Source organism: Choloepus didactylus, chromosome X, assembly GCF_015220235.1.
Source record: "Choloepus didactylus isolate mChoDid1 chromosome X, mChoDid1.pri, whole genome shotgun sequence".
Taxonomy (NCBI): Eukaryota; Metazoa; Chordata; class Mammalia; order Pilosa; family Megalonychidae; genus Choloepus; species Choloepus didactylus.
This window is the reverse complement of record NC_051334.1, coordinates 142,957,701-142,975,633: the sequence shown is the minus strand read 5'-3', so window position 1 is coordinate 142,975,633 and position 17,933 is coordinate 142,957,701. Positions and strand designations below refer to the sequence as shown.

At 37.4% G+C, this 17,933-nt stretch overlaps 1 protein-coding gene across 2 annotated transcripts in view; it reads left to right on the top strand.

The window, feature by feature from the left end:
* LOC119523592 (A-kinase anchor protein 17B) overlaps positions 1–16,660 on the top strand; it is a 35,841-nt gene extending 19,181 nt beyond the window's left edge. The window contains exons 5-8 of one of the 2 annotated variants that reach the window (XM_037822407.1): positions 4,151–4,919; positions 8,759–8,889; positions 10,319–10,439; positions 12,198–16,660. In XM_037822407.1, the coding sequence (XP_037678335.1) occupies positions 4,167–4,919; positions 8,759–8,889; positions 10,319–10,439; positions 12,198–13,847 (2,655 nt within the window). In that variant the 5' untranslated portion in view covers positions 4,151–4,166 and the 3' untranslated portion in view covers positions 13,848–16,660. Of the gene's footprint in view, positions 1–4,150; positions 4,920–8,758; positions 8,890–10,318; positions 10,551–12,197 lie in introns of both variants that reach the window. The other variant, XM_037822406.1, reaches the window with a different exon arrangement.
* Positions 16,661–17,933: the final 1,273 nt, after the last annotated feature.

Here is a 17,933-nt window from a genome sequence, read left to right as displayed (position 1 = left end):
AGTAGGTCTCTTAGGATTTATTCTGTTTGGAGTATGTTGTGCTTCTTGGATATATATTTATGTATGTGTGTGTGTGTTTCATAAGAGTTGGGAAATTTATGGCCATTGTTTCCTCAAATAGTCTTCCTGCCCCTTTTCCCTTCTCTTCTCCTTCTGGGACATCCATGACACATTTATTTGCATGCTTCTTGATGCCAGTTAAATCCCTGAGACCCTGCTGATTTTTTTCCATTTTTTTTCTCTGTTCTTCTGTCTGTAAGATTTCGATTGTCTTGTCTTCAGGTTCACTGATTCTTTCTTCTGCCTGTTCATATCTGATGCTGTTATCTCTCCTGTGTATTTTAATCTCTTCTATTGTGACTTTCAATCCAATAATTTCTATTATGTTTCTTTTTATACTTTCAAATTCTTCTTCATGCTCACCCCATGTTATTTTAATATACTTTATCTCTTCAGCCATATTTTCCTTCATCTTCTTGAATTGATTTAGATTTGTTTGAACATCTTTGATTAGTGTACCAAATTTAGAATCTGCTAAACAAAAGCCATGATCAGTGTTTGGCCATGCCCCACCAGCACCTCCCCCCATTTCTGGGGAAAAGGATTTTAATGTCTCTTTCTGTTTGCAGCAGTTAGCCAGGGAGTAGACCCCAAGGCAGCCTGCCTCAAGAGTGGGGGATGGGTGCCAGCAGCCACTGCAGAGTTATTCACAGTTCTTTACCACAGTTTCTTAACGTTTCCTTCTGTATTTCCCTGGTTGCCATATAGTGTTCTTCTGTCCTCAAAAGCCCCAGAACAATTGTTTCAGATAGTTTCTGCCTGCTTACTAGCTGTTTTGGGGAGGAATGAGTCCTGGAGCTCCCTACTATGCCATCTTCCACAGAAGCTTCCCCCACTAATTTCTAAAAATAAGATTTGAAAATTATCTCTCTATTCTGGGAGAGTATTTTCAGATTAAATATTCATAAACATTTGATTTTAAGATCTAAAGCCTATAAACAACTGAGGAAGTTATGAAAAGAAGAAATGTCTCTGTTGATATTTTTGTTGTTAGGAAACAGGAATTTGAGTTGTAGGGATTTTAAAGGTGGCCAGGTTTTTTTAGTGTGTGTGAAAATTTTTTTGAATTGATTATCAACATTAAATTCAGATTTCATGTAAGACCTAGATTTCTGGTTTCTTTTGAATAATAGTGGTATCTGGCCACCCTAGGCCCTCCTTTCACCATGGCAGCTGGAGCTGAGTAGCAACCACCCATTTAGACTGATTATGTATTGTACAGTTCCCCAGTCTCTGCATAGTATTATCTGCTCACTGATACAATCTTGCTGTCCACTGTAGTCATCTAAGTTGTGACCCCTATTTTAGAATTTATTGCTTGTTTTTGCTTCAGTGTGAGATGGAAGTGATAGCCAGGTTTCTTTTTTTTTAATGTCAAAAATACAATTCATCAAATACTATAAAATATTTGTGTTTTACTCATTTCTCTCCGAATTTGACAGTTTAAGAAAGCAGAGAAATATGGCTAAAATATAGAAACTCATTTTATTGAGTAAAAATCACCAAAAAATGTCAGTTGTTTGTGAAGGATATGAGGCAAATATTTAATCTTAAAAAGTTTCTGGAGCAGATTACTGTATCAAAGGGGATGAACTTTTTTTCTATGATTCTTGGTTTGCTTTGCCAGATTATTTTGGAAAAAAGATGCAGCTAGTTTACATTATCTCTAGTAAGATATGAAGGTGCCTGTTTTTTCTTTATTTCACAAATTCTCTAAGGAATTTGTTTTTACAACTTTATTTTTGTAAAAAAAACTATTGACTGGAACTGTATATCTTGAAACTAATTAAAATCTAAATGTTCATATTAGTTAGCTATTGCTATATACAGACCATCCCAAAACTTAATGGCTTAAACAACAACCGTTTGTTATTTCTTATAAGTCTAGAGGTCAGCAGGGCTATATACAAATATATAGGTCTACAGACTTATAGACCTGTAAGTCTGTAGGTCAGCTGGCTTCTCCTGGTCTTGGCTGGGCTAGCTCATGTGTCAGTGGTCAGTTGGTGGGTTGCCTTGGGTTAACTGGCCTAGGATGGCTCATCTGTGATAAATAGGCTCTTCTTTATGTGGCCTCTTCTCCTCCAGCTAGCAAGCCCAGGTTTGTTCTCATGGTGTAGGAGGGTTCAAAGAAAGGGAAGGCCACTTGAGAACTAGGCTTAAAGCTGTCACACTGTTACATCTGCCACATTCTATTGGCCAAAACAAGTCAAGAGGTCAGCCCATATTTAAGGGCTGGGGAAAAGTAGACTATTTCTTGATAGGAATAGCTCAAAGTCACATTGCAAAGGTTGTGGATAGAGGGAGGGGTGGAGGATCACGGTCAGTTTTGCCATCATTCTGCCACAACATTTGAGTGAATGCTGTCCTTCAAAGTTGTCATCTTTCAAAACTCTATACCCATCCCAATGATGTGCCAACTAATTTTAAAAATAAGTAAAGCCTCTCTTAGAATTTTCTTTGAAAGAGGGTTATAAGCTAATTAAGGATATCAGTTCGTTTTTTATAGTCATCCATTTTATTCAACATTCCTGAGTCTAAATAATGTTTTATGATTTCTAAATATCAAATCAATGAGAAAGAATTTAGAAATTGACTTCAGTTAAGGCTGTTTAAAATAATTGATCCCAGGCTTTGAAATCAATCCAAGCATTCTAAAATGTTTGAAACAAAGGCGGTATCACTGGAATAAAGGGAGAGTTTGACAACCTGATTACTTGAAGTTGCTAACTCTATTTTGGGTGTATTTCTTTCTGGAATGTTTTTTAAAAGCTGTTGCCTTAAGTTAGGTTGTATAAATAAATACCTATTGACAGTAAATAAACTTGGTGGTTCAGTATATCTTTATTTAATATCAAATTTATTTCCCCCCTAAAGGAACTTAGTGTTGGCTCTTATTTATGTAAATACTAATTTTGACGACCTTTTTAAAATCTATCTATACAACCCTTGTCTTCTAAACGTATGTTAACTTGTCTTATCCTTCAGGGGCAGTTATTAAAGAATTCTGTACTTTTGAAGTAGTAGTAAATTTCGTGTTAGAATTTCCATCACCTAGCTATATGTGTTTGCGCATAAATCTCCCTGAAGTTGATAATAATTGGCAACTCAGGTATTACAAACTCTGAGTAAATCCACATTTAGGAAAAAAACAACATCCTTCTGTGGGAAGTACTATTTGAAGTAAGGAAATAGTAGTAGATATCCCTATTTCCCAGCATTAGTGATCTTATTCACCTTGGGATAGCTTAAAAGAGTTTGTTATGTTAATACAGAGTGCCAGCAAGTACTCATGTTTTTGGATCGGGTTTTTCCAGTTTCAAAGTAGAGGGCAGACTTGCTTTGTCACTCAATAGGAAAGACTGTCTCCTCCTCTCTTGAACTTAGAGTCCAATTTAGTTAAAGTCAATACATTGGAAGTAAAAGAGTAGAGAAATTCATGTAAGACTTGGAAACCAACCTGAACAAAGGAAGTGGCATAAATCAGGTGCATGGGTTAGAACTACCAGTTGGGTGCATGTTCATGAATGTGCAACATATATTTTACTCTTGCCCTGTTTCTGTACCACTCCCAGCAGGTTTTTGTGGGAATTTACAGATTAGATCTGTTGTACAAATGATTGGAGATTTGGAATCTCAGTGTCTCAATGTATGAACAATTTTTCCAACTGTACAGCAAGGGGAAATGTATCTGAATTTCCCCAACTGTCAAGCAAGATGAAAATACCTACACACAGGTTGCTTCATGAAATAATACTGTTACCACTAATAATAATATTCATAGGTTATGTTTAATGAGAACTTCTTGTATGTCAGGCACTGTTCTAAGGATTTCACATGTACTTGCTCATTTTATCTTCCCCCAAATCCTGTTATTCTATTTTATGGTTGGGAAACTGAGGCAGAGTTTATAGATACTCTTGGAAACTCTAAAACACATCAAGCAAATGGAAGATATTTTAATTTTACCTCTAGGATACTTTTCTCTTATCAATTTTGACAGCAAGGCCCAGCAATGCTAATGCCATTTCAAGATCCAAATCTGTGTTTTCCTCCATCTGCATCATATTTTTCTCTTTTACCCTCTAAGGAATCCCAAGGCCACCATGACTGTCACAGTGGTATATGATAACTCTGAGGCAACAGAGCTGTGTGCAGCTCAGCACCTCTACCTCAAGCCCATAGCAAAATTGATGATCAATGTATTGCTCCCAGAGAGTACAGAACCTGTGAGGCCCTTCTCCAACTGGGAAGTTCTGGACCAGCTGAAGAGCCTGATTTGCCCTGATCAGTTCACCACAGTTCGGCTCTCTAAGAGTACTAAGGACTTCATCCGATTTGAGGGTGAGGCTGAAACCCAAAGTTTGGTTCAGATCCTGAAGGCAAAGTTACATGGGAAGATCATCAAGCTAAACGGTTTGAAAACAGACTTAAAAGTAGTGGCCACAGATGCCCAGGGAGAGTGGGAACATTTTCCCAAGGAAAAGGAGGCCTCATGGAGTGATGGGGCTGAAGAGCAGGATCATGATAAGAGCCCAGATTCCATATATTTTGAAGGCTTGCCCTGTAAATGGTTTGCACCTAAAGGTTCCAGTGGGGAGAAGCCATGTGAAGAGATACTTCGGGTGGTCTTTGAAAGTTTTGGGAAGATCAAGAATGTGGATATCCCTATGCTTGACCCCTACAGAGAAGTGATGACTGGTGGGAGCCTTGGGGGCTTTAGCTTTGGCTTGCAGACCTTCGAGGCCTTTATACAGTACCAAGAGTCAACTGACTTTGTAAAAGCCATGGAGTCCCTTCGAGGAAAGAAGCTGATGCTTAAAGGAGATGATGGGAAAGCTCTGGCATGTAACATTAAGGTAAGAAGTGGCCAGAGTTGCTTTTATTTTCTACTGTTCAGGTTGTTCTGAGTAAAATCTGGAAGGAAGCATTTAGAATAAATTTCTTTGGCTCACACTAGGCTCTGATTAATAGCTAATGGAAGGATTTGTGTTGCCATCAATAAGTGGATGTTTAGGAAGAAAAAAACCCTGCTTTGAATTCTCATTCTTCTACTATCAGGCATGCTGCCAGCTATGGTTTTTAAGTTATGGTTGTCATAATCTGGGCCTCTGCCCCAACTTCTTGAGGGCATTAAAGGATTCTTCATGGCCCCTATATAACTGTCTCCTGTGCTTATTATATTAGATGAATTTCTGAGAGCAACAGATATGCACAGTTTGAAACAAGGAGAGCAGTTTACTCCCTCTTTACTCTTGGGGTCATGGCCCATGTGACTCTTTTTAGGGTCAGAGGTCATGCAATAAACTTGAAATCATTCTTTCCATTCTGTTCCAACACCCATGAATAATGTGGATATATGAATGATCTTTATTTACTGCATAAGAACTAGCAAGATATTAATAACCATCTTGAGCTCTTATGTTTTCTGTTTCTGAAGTGTGGCTCTTGGTTAATGTAGCTTGGGTTTCCTCATTTAGAACTTTTCTTGTTAAAGCATTGGACACACAGGTTTCAGATTTTGACACCTGGAGTATGGCTTGGTAGATAGGAGAAGACATTTTTTGAAAGACAGATTTCAAGAACTAAGAAAAGGGAAACACTTTTTTGGGGAAAATAGTACTGCTGGGAAGATTGCTTATAGAGTAAAGTCAAAACTCCTTAGCAGAGCATTTACGGCCCTCCACAATCTGACCTCAAACTACCTGTAGAAGTTTCTCCTCCCAACCTCCCTTTCCCACACTTTAGGCCCCAGTTAAGTGGAATTACTCACTGGTCTCCAAATACTTCCCAGGCTTTCTCTTATCTGTGTCTTTCTTTACACCTGATATTTCTTCCCCTGGAATCTCCGTACTACACAAATTTCCAGGTGTTGAAATCCTGTCCATCCTCCAAGGCCACTAGCTTCATGAAAAGCTGCCCCTTCAGATCTCTGCATTCCCCAAGCAATTTGTCCTTACTTATCCTTTATCACTCTTAACATTCTCCACTGTATTATAGCTATTGATATGCATGAATTAACTTCCCTCCTGTATTATAAGCAACTTGAAGGAAAGGAATATGTCTGTATTTCCCACAACACCTAGGACTGGACCCTACCCAGAGTAAGTGTTCTACAAATGTGGTTGAAGTGAGAAAAATACCAGCACTAATTTGTTGCCTTTGGAAAGTGGATAGTATTACCAGCAACATAATCTGTCTCATATGTGGATAAAGGTCCTAATCTAGCCAGGGAGGGAGAACCAGAAAATGGGTAAAACTGTCTCTTATAGCCCTTGTTACTCCACCTGTTAAATATTTCCCTGAAACTTCTTGAGGATATTAAAGGATCCTTCATGCTCCCTATGGAATGATCTCCTATGCTCATTATATTTGACAAGTTGCTGAAAGGGAGGGATACACGTAGTTTGAAACCACAAGGAGAGTAGTTTACTCCTTCTTTACTCTTGAGGTCACAACTCATGTTTTCAGGATGTCTGTCAGATAAATTACTAAAACATAAGCCCAACAAACTTGGATCCTTTACTTTCAAAATCAACCTGTCTATCCAGTCATGTCACTTCATTTATGTCTGAATGCTTTGGCCATCTCCATCTTGAAGTCTTAATCCAGCAGTAGAAAAGATGCAGCTAAACCCTCTTTTCCCTCTAAATCAGTCTTTAGTATGAATTTGGACTTCTAGCTTAAGTAGCTTCCAGTGTATGAGTGTGTGTGTGTTTCCATGTGTGTATGTATTATGTGTAAAACGAATTATGCTAAAATATATATTTTTAAATTATGAGCTTTTGTCAGTCAGACAAAAGATAGAATAATTTCCATACTGATACCATGGCCCAGCTTAAAAAATAAAACCTTACCAGTAGGGTGGGAGACCCTCCCTCACCCATAAGCTCATCCTCAGTCACATTCACCTTCCTCAAAGGTAACGATGATCATGAATTTGTTGTTTATCATTCCCATGCATGTTAAATAGCTACTTCTTTTTATTTTTTAAGCAAATCTATGTGAATATCCCAATCTTTCACTTTATTTTGAGATTTGAAAAGTAATTTAATAATCACGCTAGTCAAATCTTGTATCTTATTTGGTCACTCTTTTTGTATTTTGGTACTCCCATCCTCGTCCCCCACATGTCCCCCACTTTATGACTATATTTGTCTCTGTTGGTTTAAAAAATACATTAACTCAGTTGATGTTATAAGAAACCAAGGTAATGTACTCACATCTCTCAGAGCCAGAGCCTGTAACAGCACTATGACTATATGTAAATTGAGCTCCTCAAGAGTTCTGCCAAAGAAAATCCTGGAGCCCATGGGTACTGTTTGGCAGGTGACTGAGAAGCAGCAGAACAATATAGGTACTTGGATGCAGAGAAGACATTTTTTTTTTTTTAATTCAGTTTTATTGAAATATATTCATAAACCATACAGTCATCCATGGTATACAATCAACTGTTCACAGTATGATCATATAGTTATGCGTTCATCACCACAATCTATTTCTGAACATTTTCCTTACATCAGAAAGAATCAGAATAAGAATAAAAAATAAAAGTGAAAAGAGAATACCCAAACCATCCCCCCATCCCACCCTATTTGTCATTTAGTTTTTACTCCCATTTTTCTACTGATTTTTTTTCAATTTTTTAACTTTGTTTATCAAAAAATTAAAAACAAACAGGCAAACAACAACCAAAAAAACCCCACAACATTTCAAACAAAGCAATGGATTAAGGAAAACAAATAACCTAAAATAACTACTTTGCTTCCAATATGTTCCTACCATACCCCAAGAAAATTAATAAACCATGTCCAAACAGAGGAGTAAGAAAAACAAATAATCTAAAATAACTACATTGCTTCCAACATGTTCCTACCATACCCCAAGAAAATTAACAACCCCTAAGAAAACAAAGGAATAAGAGAAAAAAAAAACCTAAAATAACTCTATTGCTTCCAACATGATCTTACTATATCCAAGAAAGTTTACAAACCATAATCATTCCTGAGCATTCCCATAACATTGAGATTACCCTCCATAGTTTATCTGTTCTTATTAGATTATCATTCCCCCTCCACTAATTGGTATCTCTAGGTCCCCTACATTCTACAGTAAAAAACATTGTACATTTTTCACAGAATTCACATTAGTGGTAACATACAATATCTCTCTTTTTGTGCCTGGCTTATTTTGCTCAGCATTATGTCTTTTTTTTTTTTTTTTTTTTTTTTAAATCTTCATTTTATTGAGATATATTCATATACCACGCAGTCATACAAAACAAATCGTACTTTCGATTGTTCACAGTACCATTACATAGTTGTACATTCATCACCCAAATCAATCCCTGACACCTTCATTAGCACACACACAAGAATAACAAGAATAATAATTAGAGTGAAAAAGAGCAATTGAAGTAAAAAAGAACACTGGGTACCTTTGTCTGTTTGTTTCCTTCCCCTATTTTTCTACTCATCCATCCATAAACTAGACAAAGTGGAGTGTGGTCCTTATGGCTTTCCCAATCCCATTGTCACCCCTCATAAGCTACATTTTTATACAACTGTCTAGAGAAGACATTTTTAATTCATTTGATTTTGAATTGACATGTACCATCTTCATTTTATCTCTCTGACTTGGGACATACCTAGTCAACTGGTAAATTTTTCTAGTGAAATTTTGAATTGTTTTGGGGCAGGTTATGTTTGATACAACCAAACACTTCAGTGAAGGAGCTATAAGAAAGAGAAATCAGGAAAGGCTAAAATTACAAGAGCTGGAGGAAGAAAGGAAAAAAGAAAAGAAGAGAGAAGAGGAAGAGGCTGAAAGGTGAGGAGATCAACTTTGATGGAGAGATTTTTCATTTTTGTTTTTGTTTTTTAATGAATTTATCCCTTTAGATGAATGGCTAGACTTGATATAACATTGAAGAGGAGCAGGAATTGGCCCAGATTGGAAATCTCCATTGAAGACTACAGTGTTTCAGTTGTGCTTTTACAAAACCAAAATGAGAAAATAGTTGTAAAAAAGAGAGCTTAAAAATGTATTCGTCAGGGAGAATAAGTAATGAGAACTAGACAGATGAAGATGCCTGGGAAGAAATTATAAACAAAAAAGGCCAGTAACTTTTACAGGGAAAACTCCAGCCTACCAAATGTTTAAAAATTTAGTTCTGGAAAAGATTTCCTTCCATAAAATGTTCAATAATCAAACTAACCCATAAGCAAGAAGGCATGGGTTTGAGGGCACCATTTTTATTGTTTGCCTAAGGTCTTTCTGTGAATTTAAGGGATCTCCATTTTATTTCTTTGAACTTATTCTTGTTTATCATTTGGGGACTTGAACCTTACAGGGGCTATTGGATTGCCAAAGGTTTGCCAAGAATGTTCAAATGGGCCAGAACTACAGGGCTCTGAAAACCAATTTTACTTCCTGGCTCTTATCTGTGCACGTCTGTTCTCCAGTCTTCATTGTAAATTGTAGTCATTCCAAGAAGGAGATAAAGAGTACCCTTCTATGTGCTCCTTACTCTTTCAGCTGGTAGAGTGATAGGAATTACTTGAGCTCACATCTGTGAAACTTAACCAGAGCTTAACCCAGTTGAGATAACTATTTCCTCCCACCTCACCCCAATTCCAGGCTAAACATGCAGCTTAGATAATCCTCCAGCTTTTGGTTTAAGTCCTGACCAGGTAATTGTCCCTTCTTTGCCCCTCCCCATGTTCCTATAAGGGCCTAATCAAAGCAGTTTTAATTTTCAGAAAACAGCAGTAAAAAAAGGCCCATATTCTTCTAGGACAGTAGGTTTTTATGATAGTATGCTGTGTTAAGTAATATGTGCCAAGGACCAGTTCTTGCCCTTAAGATTTTGAGTGCCTGGACTTACCTTTATTTGCCTACGTGAAACCAACCCACAGAAGGTTTTGATCTGAAGAAGAATGAAACTGTCACTGTGAAAGCTGGATCCAGTGGTCTGTGCTTATGGTTTGAAAAGTGAGGGCTAGAGGCCCCTTCCTTTGAATTCTGTGGCCACCTTTTTTTTTTTTTTTGATACTCTATTTCTGCATAAGGTCTCCTTTACACACTTCTCTTTGCCCAATTCTGATTATGTGTCATGGGCCTGTTATAAATTGTTTAATGTTTTTTTTTTTGTTAAACATAAATTATCTAGGCCTGGTCCTGGGGATAGCAGGAGGGAAGAGGAGGTCAAATGCCTACTAAATACCTTCTGAATGGTTTAATCTTAATCGTTCTCCAGAAAAAGAAAAGATGAGAGGAAAGCCCAGGAAAGGAGGAAGAAGGCCAGAGTAAGGAAGCGAGCTCTGAAGGAAAGGGACAGACAGCGGCGGAGGAAGCAGAAGGATAAAGCCAAAGCTGAGGTGCCTCAGGAACCCGACTCTTCAGAGGAGTGGGAGGAGAGGAAGTACCTGCTGGCTCAGAGGCGGGTTGAGGCCCTCCGGTTGCTACGGGTACTCCTGAGGAAAATTGCAGTAAGGCTATTTCCCAATTGTTCTTAAGTTTTGGTAGATAACAAGTTTGCTGAGACACAACCTGTGCATTTAAGCAATGGCCTATTTAAAATAGGTTCCATGGAAGACCCATTGCATTCAGTGGGGCTTGTTCTAAATAGGCTGCTCTCTAAAAACCCCATTTTGGATGTACAAAAGGTAACCAGATTCTGCAAAGGAGTTGTGTCTCACTCCTGCCATCCAGCACACATACTTTGTGTTTCGAAACTTCAAGATGGTATTACCCAGATTAACTTGGCTAGTGTATTTACTTTTCTAAGATCCTAATGGAGGTGACAGAAAATACCAGGGTTAAGAAATAGATGGCATGAGTGTTAGGTATGTAGTCTGCCATTCACTTTACTCGTGCATTCATCTGCAATAGCTTTGGATGAGAAGGGAAAACCTTGAGCGGATACCTTTGTTTAGCAAGCTCATATTAGCCTAGTCTTAAATTATCTGATAAGGAATTTCTCATATTACAGAGCAGTTGTTTGGTTTGGCGAATTTCATTTTTTGAAAGATGTTTCTTCCACTTAGCAAGCTCCTACAGATAGCCAGACTCCACGGATGTCCCGGATTCAGTCAGAAAAGCTCCCAAAGTGTTAATTTAAAAGTTCATATTCAGGGTCTTTAAATATGAAGAGTGAATGGCATTAGTATTATATAGTTAATCTCATGTATATTTGTAGTATGGGCCTTTTTCTCTTTAGTGTGGGCAGCTAAACTCAGTGAAATTGGGATCAGAAAAATCTCATATTTACATTTATCATAAGGATAGCTGGATCTCTTTTAGTTGACTTTAATGACTGCCAAGGGTGACTCTTTATAAAAAAAAAATCATCTCTTTAAATTGTGTATGGTGCCTAATGCTTATCACCATTAGTTTCTTTCATCTATTACGTAGTCCCCAGGTTCTAACCCCAGGTAATGTGTATGTATTGTGCTCTGATTTGTTTCACGTGTCAGGGCAGAGCCTGTGGGCAGCACCTTTCACCTGCCCTGAAATTATATAGGGCAGATAGCACCATAAACAGAGCCACTGTCATGGCTACATTTAATACTTACTGTCTTAATTCTCACTGAGGTGGACCAGGGTGGGAGGGGGGTTGCTCAGAGAGCCCCCTCAACTGCAATGCATAATGAGAGACTAGAATAAAAAACAGAAAGATAGATTATCTTTCAAGCCAGTTGACTCTTTTAGACAACCCTATCTGATATAACATACATTCACCCTTCAGTCTTTTCTTATATTAGAATTTTCTGGAAGGGCTAGAGATAATTTCTTATTCTTCTTCATATCCTTAGCCCCTAGCACAATACCTAGAATAGTAGGCTTTAATAAATATTTGAACAAATGAAAAAAGGGTTAGGTACTTTGAAGACCATGTAAAGCCTGATACCATCTAGCATAAGGATGGGCACACACCTGGTAAAAGCAGAGCATACTAGATTAAGCCATTATATTTTTTGCCTCCTATTTCTTCAGTGCAATATTGTTCGTAATTTGATCTATCCCAGATGTCATTAGCAATCTCTTCAGAACAATGCTGGGGGAGCCCGACTGTTTTGGAAATTTTAAAATCTGTTTAGTTTTTCATGTGAGATTTTTAACCTTTTTCTTTGAAGGAATCCGCACAATTTAATCCACACACGGTAGATGTTGTAGACCCTGAAGCAGAGAAAGATCTTGCTCTGGGGAACACATTGGAAACTCTGGAGAAAGAAGAGTTAGATACTCAGTACCTCCAATATCAAGAAGAAATGCCAAAATATCAGGTGGCCAAGTCAGACAATAAACGAAAACAAAAAATGAAGAAAAAAACCGGGACTCACTTACGTAAATCTTCCCAGTGCCTTGGGAGAAAAAAATTAAGGTGTTCAGTTAGAAAAGAGAGAACTGGAAAACTATTAAGTGATAGATACAATCATCACAGTTTGGTCTCTGACCAGGATTCCTTGCAGATTACAACGATTCAAGGTCAGTCTCTTGAGAAAGAAGACTACCGCAGTTCTAATAAATCCTATTCTTCCAGATTACCTGAGAGAGTCAGTGGCAGAAAACAGAAGATCTATGAAACAGATGAATTTATCAACTACCTATTAAACTATTATCAAGCTCCAAAGTATGCCCGTATCTGCCTAGAACCAAGTCATATAACAAGCACATGCCATTGGCAGAGGGATGTCCATGCCAAGGGAAATGGACTACAGATCAATTTGAGAAAACATGGGCATCACTTAACCAATCTGAGCCAAATGCAAAACCTGGAAAGAAGAGAACAGGTTCAAGAAGATGATTACTGGACAAAGATTTGTACTCAGGATCATGAGCATAAATCACAAGAGAGAGGAAAAGCAGACTATACCAAAGAATGTACTAAGGAGTTTGAAAATCATTGCAAGGATACAGCCAGTGAAGCTGATGATCAGCTCTCCCCAACTGATAGAAAGAGCCATCTGTTGGAAAATTCAGATGCTCACAATGTCAAAGACTCTGAATCTGGAAGGCAAAGCCAAGTTTCCTCACCTTCCACATCAGTCAGCTTATTTTGGTATTTGAAAGATGTTCTAGAGGAAATTAGTAGTGATTCCGAATGCTTCAGTGAAACCATTAGCAGCATAAACAAAGAGGAGCAAGAAAAATCTGCAGCCACATATCATAGCTCCCCAGAAAAAGGATCCCTTGACTCTGCTGAAATCATCAATTATGATCAAGTAATTAGGTCAGGTCAGCAGACCTTATATTCAAAATGGAAATGTGATGGTGAGAAAAAATACTCTAACTACAAGCTTAGGAACCCAGGCAAGAGGCCCAAGTATGAACTGAGAAGTTCATGGCTTGAGGGTGAAAATAATTCCAATAGAGATGAGAGAAACAATAGTAAAATGAGGGATTCTAGCCCCAGATACCTGTTTGATGAAGGCTACTACCATGAATCTAGTTCCAGTGATCTATTAGAGGACAACCCAAGAAAGAGGAGGAGGTTTAGTGGCAGTACATTTGACCAGAAAGTGAAGTATAGGCCCTCTCATGTGCCAATAGCATCATCAGAAAGTGTGAATACTTTCTATTTAGGAGATTTTTCCAAAAGAAGAGAGACTCCTTGGAAGTCAAAACATAACCAGGATGCAAGAAGATTTAAAAGACATGGCAATTCTAAAGATATCATGCTGAATTGTGATCATTATTATATCAGACATAACAGTCAGGAGCACATTGATGATGGAAGCTATTTTGGAAACTATACCAGTTCTTTATATTTTCAAATGTTTTGATGTTCGCTTAGATCAAGAACACCCTTCTTCACGATAATTTGAAAGAAGAAAATTCAAAACCAAATATAGTTATGTAGTTAGCAACTACAGAGCAAGAGAACAACCTTTAAAAACTTGAGCAAGGTCAAATGCAATGCCTTGTTTCTCTTGCCAAAGTATAAAGCATAGATCAAAATGATTGCAGGTGTGTTGGCAAGCTTTGGAAATACGAAACATCCAGATTCTGAAGTTTGGTAAATCAATGTGCTTGCAAAACTTCTTGATCCAAGGACAGATATTTCTACAGTTCAACTGCAACTTTAATATTGTGCCAGCGAAGGAGCAAGTTAACATGGAAGTCCCCTTAGCTGTCATAATGCCATCATTTAGTATCATTTCTCTTCTAAGGGACAATAGCAGACAAATAAGGATCTTTTTCCACATTCTTCAATTTGGTCAGAGAAACCATGTACAGCAACAAACTTTCCTAACTGACTTTTATCTACAAATAATTACAGATAAGAGAGGCAACACCTAGAATATATAATACAGTTCTTCATGACATTAGAGAGTTTCATGAGCACCCACCAGAAGGAAAAGTACTTTACTAATATGTTCATAGTACTCAGTTTTGTCCTTTTGGAAGAAGAATCTTAAAGGGGCTCAGACTGTCCTTTGAGGTTTAAACAGATAGCAGATCATTAACAAAGTTGTTTTTTTGAAGAACCTCATATCTGTTCATCCTGGAATAGCAACAGAATTAAAGTTATATAACCAGTGGGATTTACAAAAGGAAATATTGAAAGATCCTGGGGCACCAATAATGGCACTTGGGAAGAGAGGACATGACAGTATTCCATTTCAGGTTATGTAATCCTTTCACTCAGGGTTGGGTGACATCAGTTTGTAAAAAGTCACTGAATATACCCAAATTGACTTTTATAAAAACAGTAACAAGTGCCTCCTCAATCCTCAATAATGCCATGGAATTAGGAAGAGTCAAGGGCAAAGCCCATAGTTTTCTAGCTGGGGAAAAAAATGTATGTGAGCAGGATTTGTAAACCCTTAACATAAGAAATTTATCTTTTTACCTACTGGTTTTGGACTTCCTAAATATGTTTTAACTTTAGATATTTTATAGATTCTTAAAATACATCTCAGTGTGGTACATGTTCTGTAGAAAGCTCGGCTGATTCATTCTGCCTTATATTGGATTTAGGACCTCAGGGGCAGTAGATGGCATTTTTTTTTCCCAACAAAGCTATTCCTGACCTGGCAATTGAAGACACATCAGTGAGATTAGGAACTGCCTGTAGCAGAAAAAGGTAATTTTAATCCACAGAAGTAGCGGAAAGCAAGACTTTTATATGACACGATTCATTTCAAACAGTCTTAAACTTGATATTCTGTAGAAAAACACCAGCTGGTGGAGCCAGGTAGGATACCATTCAGTCCGGTTGCCTAGAATGATGTCACACGATGTGTGCTCATAACCAGCGTCTTGAGCAACCTGGTAACTGAAGGGCTACAAAATCTCCTAATTTATCTGAAATAAGAGCCACAAGTTGTTTCATTGATCTCTTACATTCACATTTTAATAGAGGTGTGTTACTATCTACAAAAATTCAGAAATGAATATAATAGATCATGTTTATTATTAATAAGATAATAACCAATGAATGATTTGTTGGCTCTCTTGTGTTCAATTCCACTTTTAAGTCAGCGACTGCCATCGAAACCAGATTTGGCTTGTCAAATCTGAAAAATCACTCCATGGGGCGAGTGCCTTTTCTCCTCTGAGGACTAGCAATGACTCTTAATGTTCAAAGTTTTCCAGCCTAGCCTTTTAAACTACTAACGGCTTGTATTTTGCCAGACTACTTTCAGTAACTAGGTATTACTCTCCTTCACTGAGCACCTGCCTCCTTATTTTTTCATGTTTCATGCCACTGAAATAAAGAACATTATGGGATTGTAATGGAAAACAGCTATGCTTACCTTGAAAAACAAAATCTCAATTTCTTCTGTCAAAATTGTTCAATTTTTCATTGCAGTTTATAGTCATGAAAACAATTTGCTGCTCAGTAGCCAGATATAAAAAATCAATTGCAGAATACAGTGAAAGTGGAATTTTTTTTGTATGATAGAACTGGTGCTAAATCATTTCTATATAACATTTTTGTTGTATTTTCTAAATACTGTCCTGGGATCCAGAAGAAAGTAAGAATACTGGTTTTATGTTTACTGTTTGTACAACCCTGAATTTTTATTTCCGTCTTGTGGTAATACATTCTAGATTTAAGTAAGCCTCTTTTCTGTGAGGCCTTAAATGAGGAAGAGAACAACTTATCCTGTACTTTTCAATTGAATGGCTCATTAAGAAATGAAATAATACTGAAAATATTATAAACACTATTAATTAAAATCTTTATTCTTTGTTGCACTGTTATTTCAGTGTACAAAGTAATTTTCCATATCTTTTTTCTATATCCTATTAAGAGCCTGAACTTTAAACTTTGTCTTTTTAAATAGATGTTTTTGTGTTTTTCCTTGTATGTGCAGCTGATAGTGCTTTAAGCTAAAAGTCTGTCAACATGTTTTTGTTCAATTTCTTTGACTTGCTCAGGTAGAAAGCCATGTAACCTGATAATTTTGAAAATAAGAACCAAATGTATTTTCATTTGTTGCAAGACTGTTTAAAGTATAAACTTTTAAATACATGCTGATAATTCCACTTTGGGGGGAAAGTTTCTACCTGTAGTATGCTGCTTTGCACTAATGTTGCTGATCCTTCTAATTTTCATTGTTTAAGAAATATGCATTTAATTTTCAGACATATTAAAAATAAAATTGTCATGGTGAACATTGGGTCTTTGTTCATTTACATATTGATTAGAATGTTACACATCCACAATAACACTTGCTTTGAAAATAATGTCGTTTTAGTATTTTCTATACAACTTTCTTCTTTATGGTACTTGTCTCTGGAAACTCACAGCTCATGGAATGAAGACTGTGGTTTCGTTTTAATTTTGGATAAATTGAAATCATGATATATAGGTTTAAAATTATCCTCCCTTCAGCAAATGTTTTATCAGAGCTATTAAAAGGCGGCAAAATTGACTCCATTGAATTATAAGTGTGAGTGTGGGATGATGAGTCTGACCAGAGAAGCTAGTGGCCTCATTAATCAGCCTTTGACCATACAAGAGTTAATTGTGTCGTCACATGAAACGTATAGCAAACTGCCTCTAAGTATTTTATCACAAAGGCAGACGGTACCTTAGAGTAAAATCTGGGCACTTTAGAGCTAAAAGGGTCCTTGTTGGGTTCAAGGAGCTCTTTCTGTAACAGCAGGGAATGTATTGATGTTTGTTTCTGGATCTAGGATTTGCATAAATTTGGCCCTCTGAGATAAAGTGAATGTTAAATTATGCAGAGAAACCACAAATATGGAGCAATACCGAAAACATGTAGCAAATGGCGGCTCATGAACTGCAGATGCTGGTACTGAGAACAAAGTGTCTTCTCTGTACCTGGTTGGATAAAAGCAAGCGGGGAGCAAACAGATGTTAACCTGACACCCCTGCCTCATCCCCAGCCCCCCAGGCATGTAGTGTAGTAACCAGCACTCCCGCATCTTCTTGAATAGCGCCTTTTACATAATATGGCTTATGAACATGCTAGCCGTTTCAAGTTTTTAAAGTCCTGGCTTATGGTAATATCCCTTTACACGTAATCCACACAATGTTGATTCAGCTCTGAATGAAGGGGAATCAAAGCTATTGGGAATGAAGTTTTAACAAGGCTCTGGATGTTTCCTCCTGGCAACAGACAAGCATTTAACTTTGTGGAAGAAGCCTAATCTAAATGAGATTTCAGGCTGCAAAGGTGGACCAACTTCTCTCCCCCACCAGTTCACCAAAGCATATCGTTTAAGAGGTTGCCTGGCACAAAATAGGTACTTGAATATTTGTTGAATGAAACCTTGTGGGGAAGAAAAAAAATAAAACAAAACATGCAGTATGGTTTGATAACATGAAAATGGAAAACTGTACATCTCTTGTAAGAAAACTGCCAATTTTAACATCCAAACAACAAAACAGA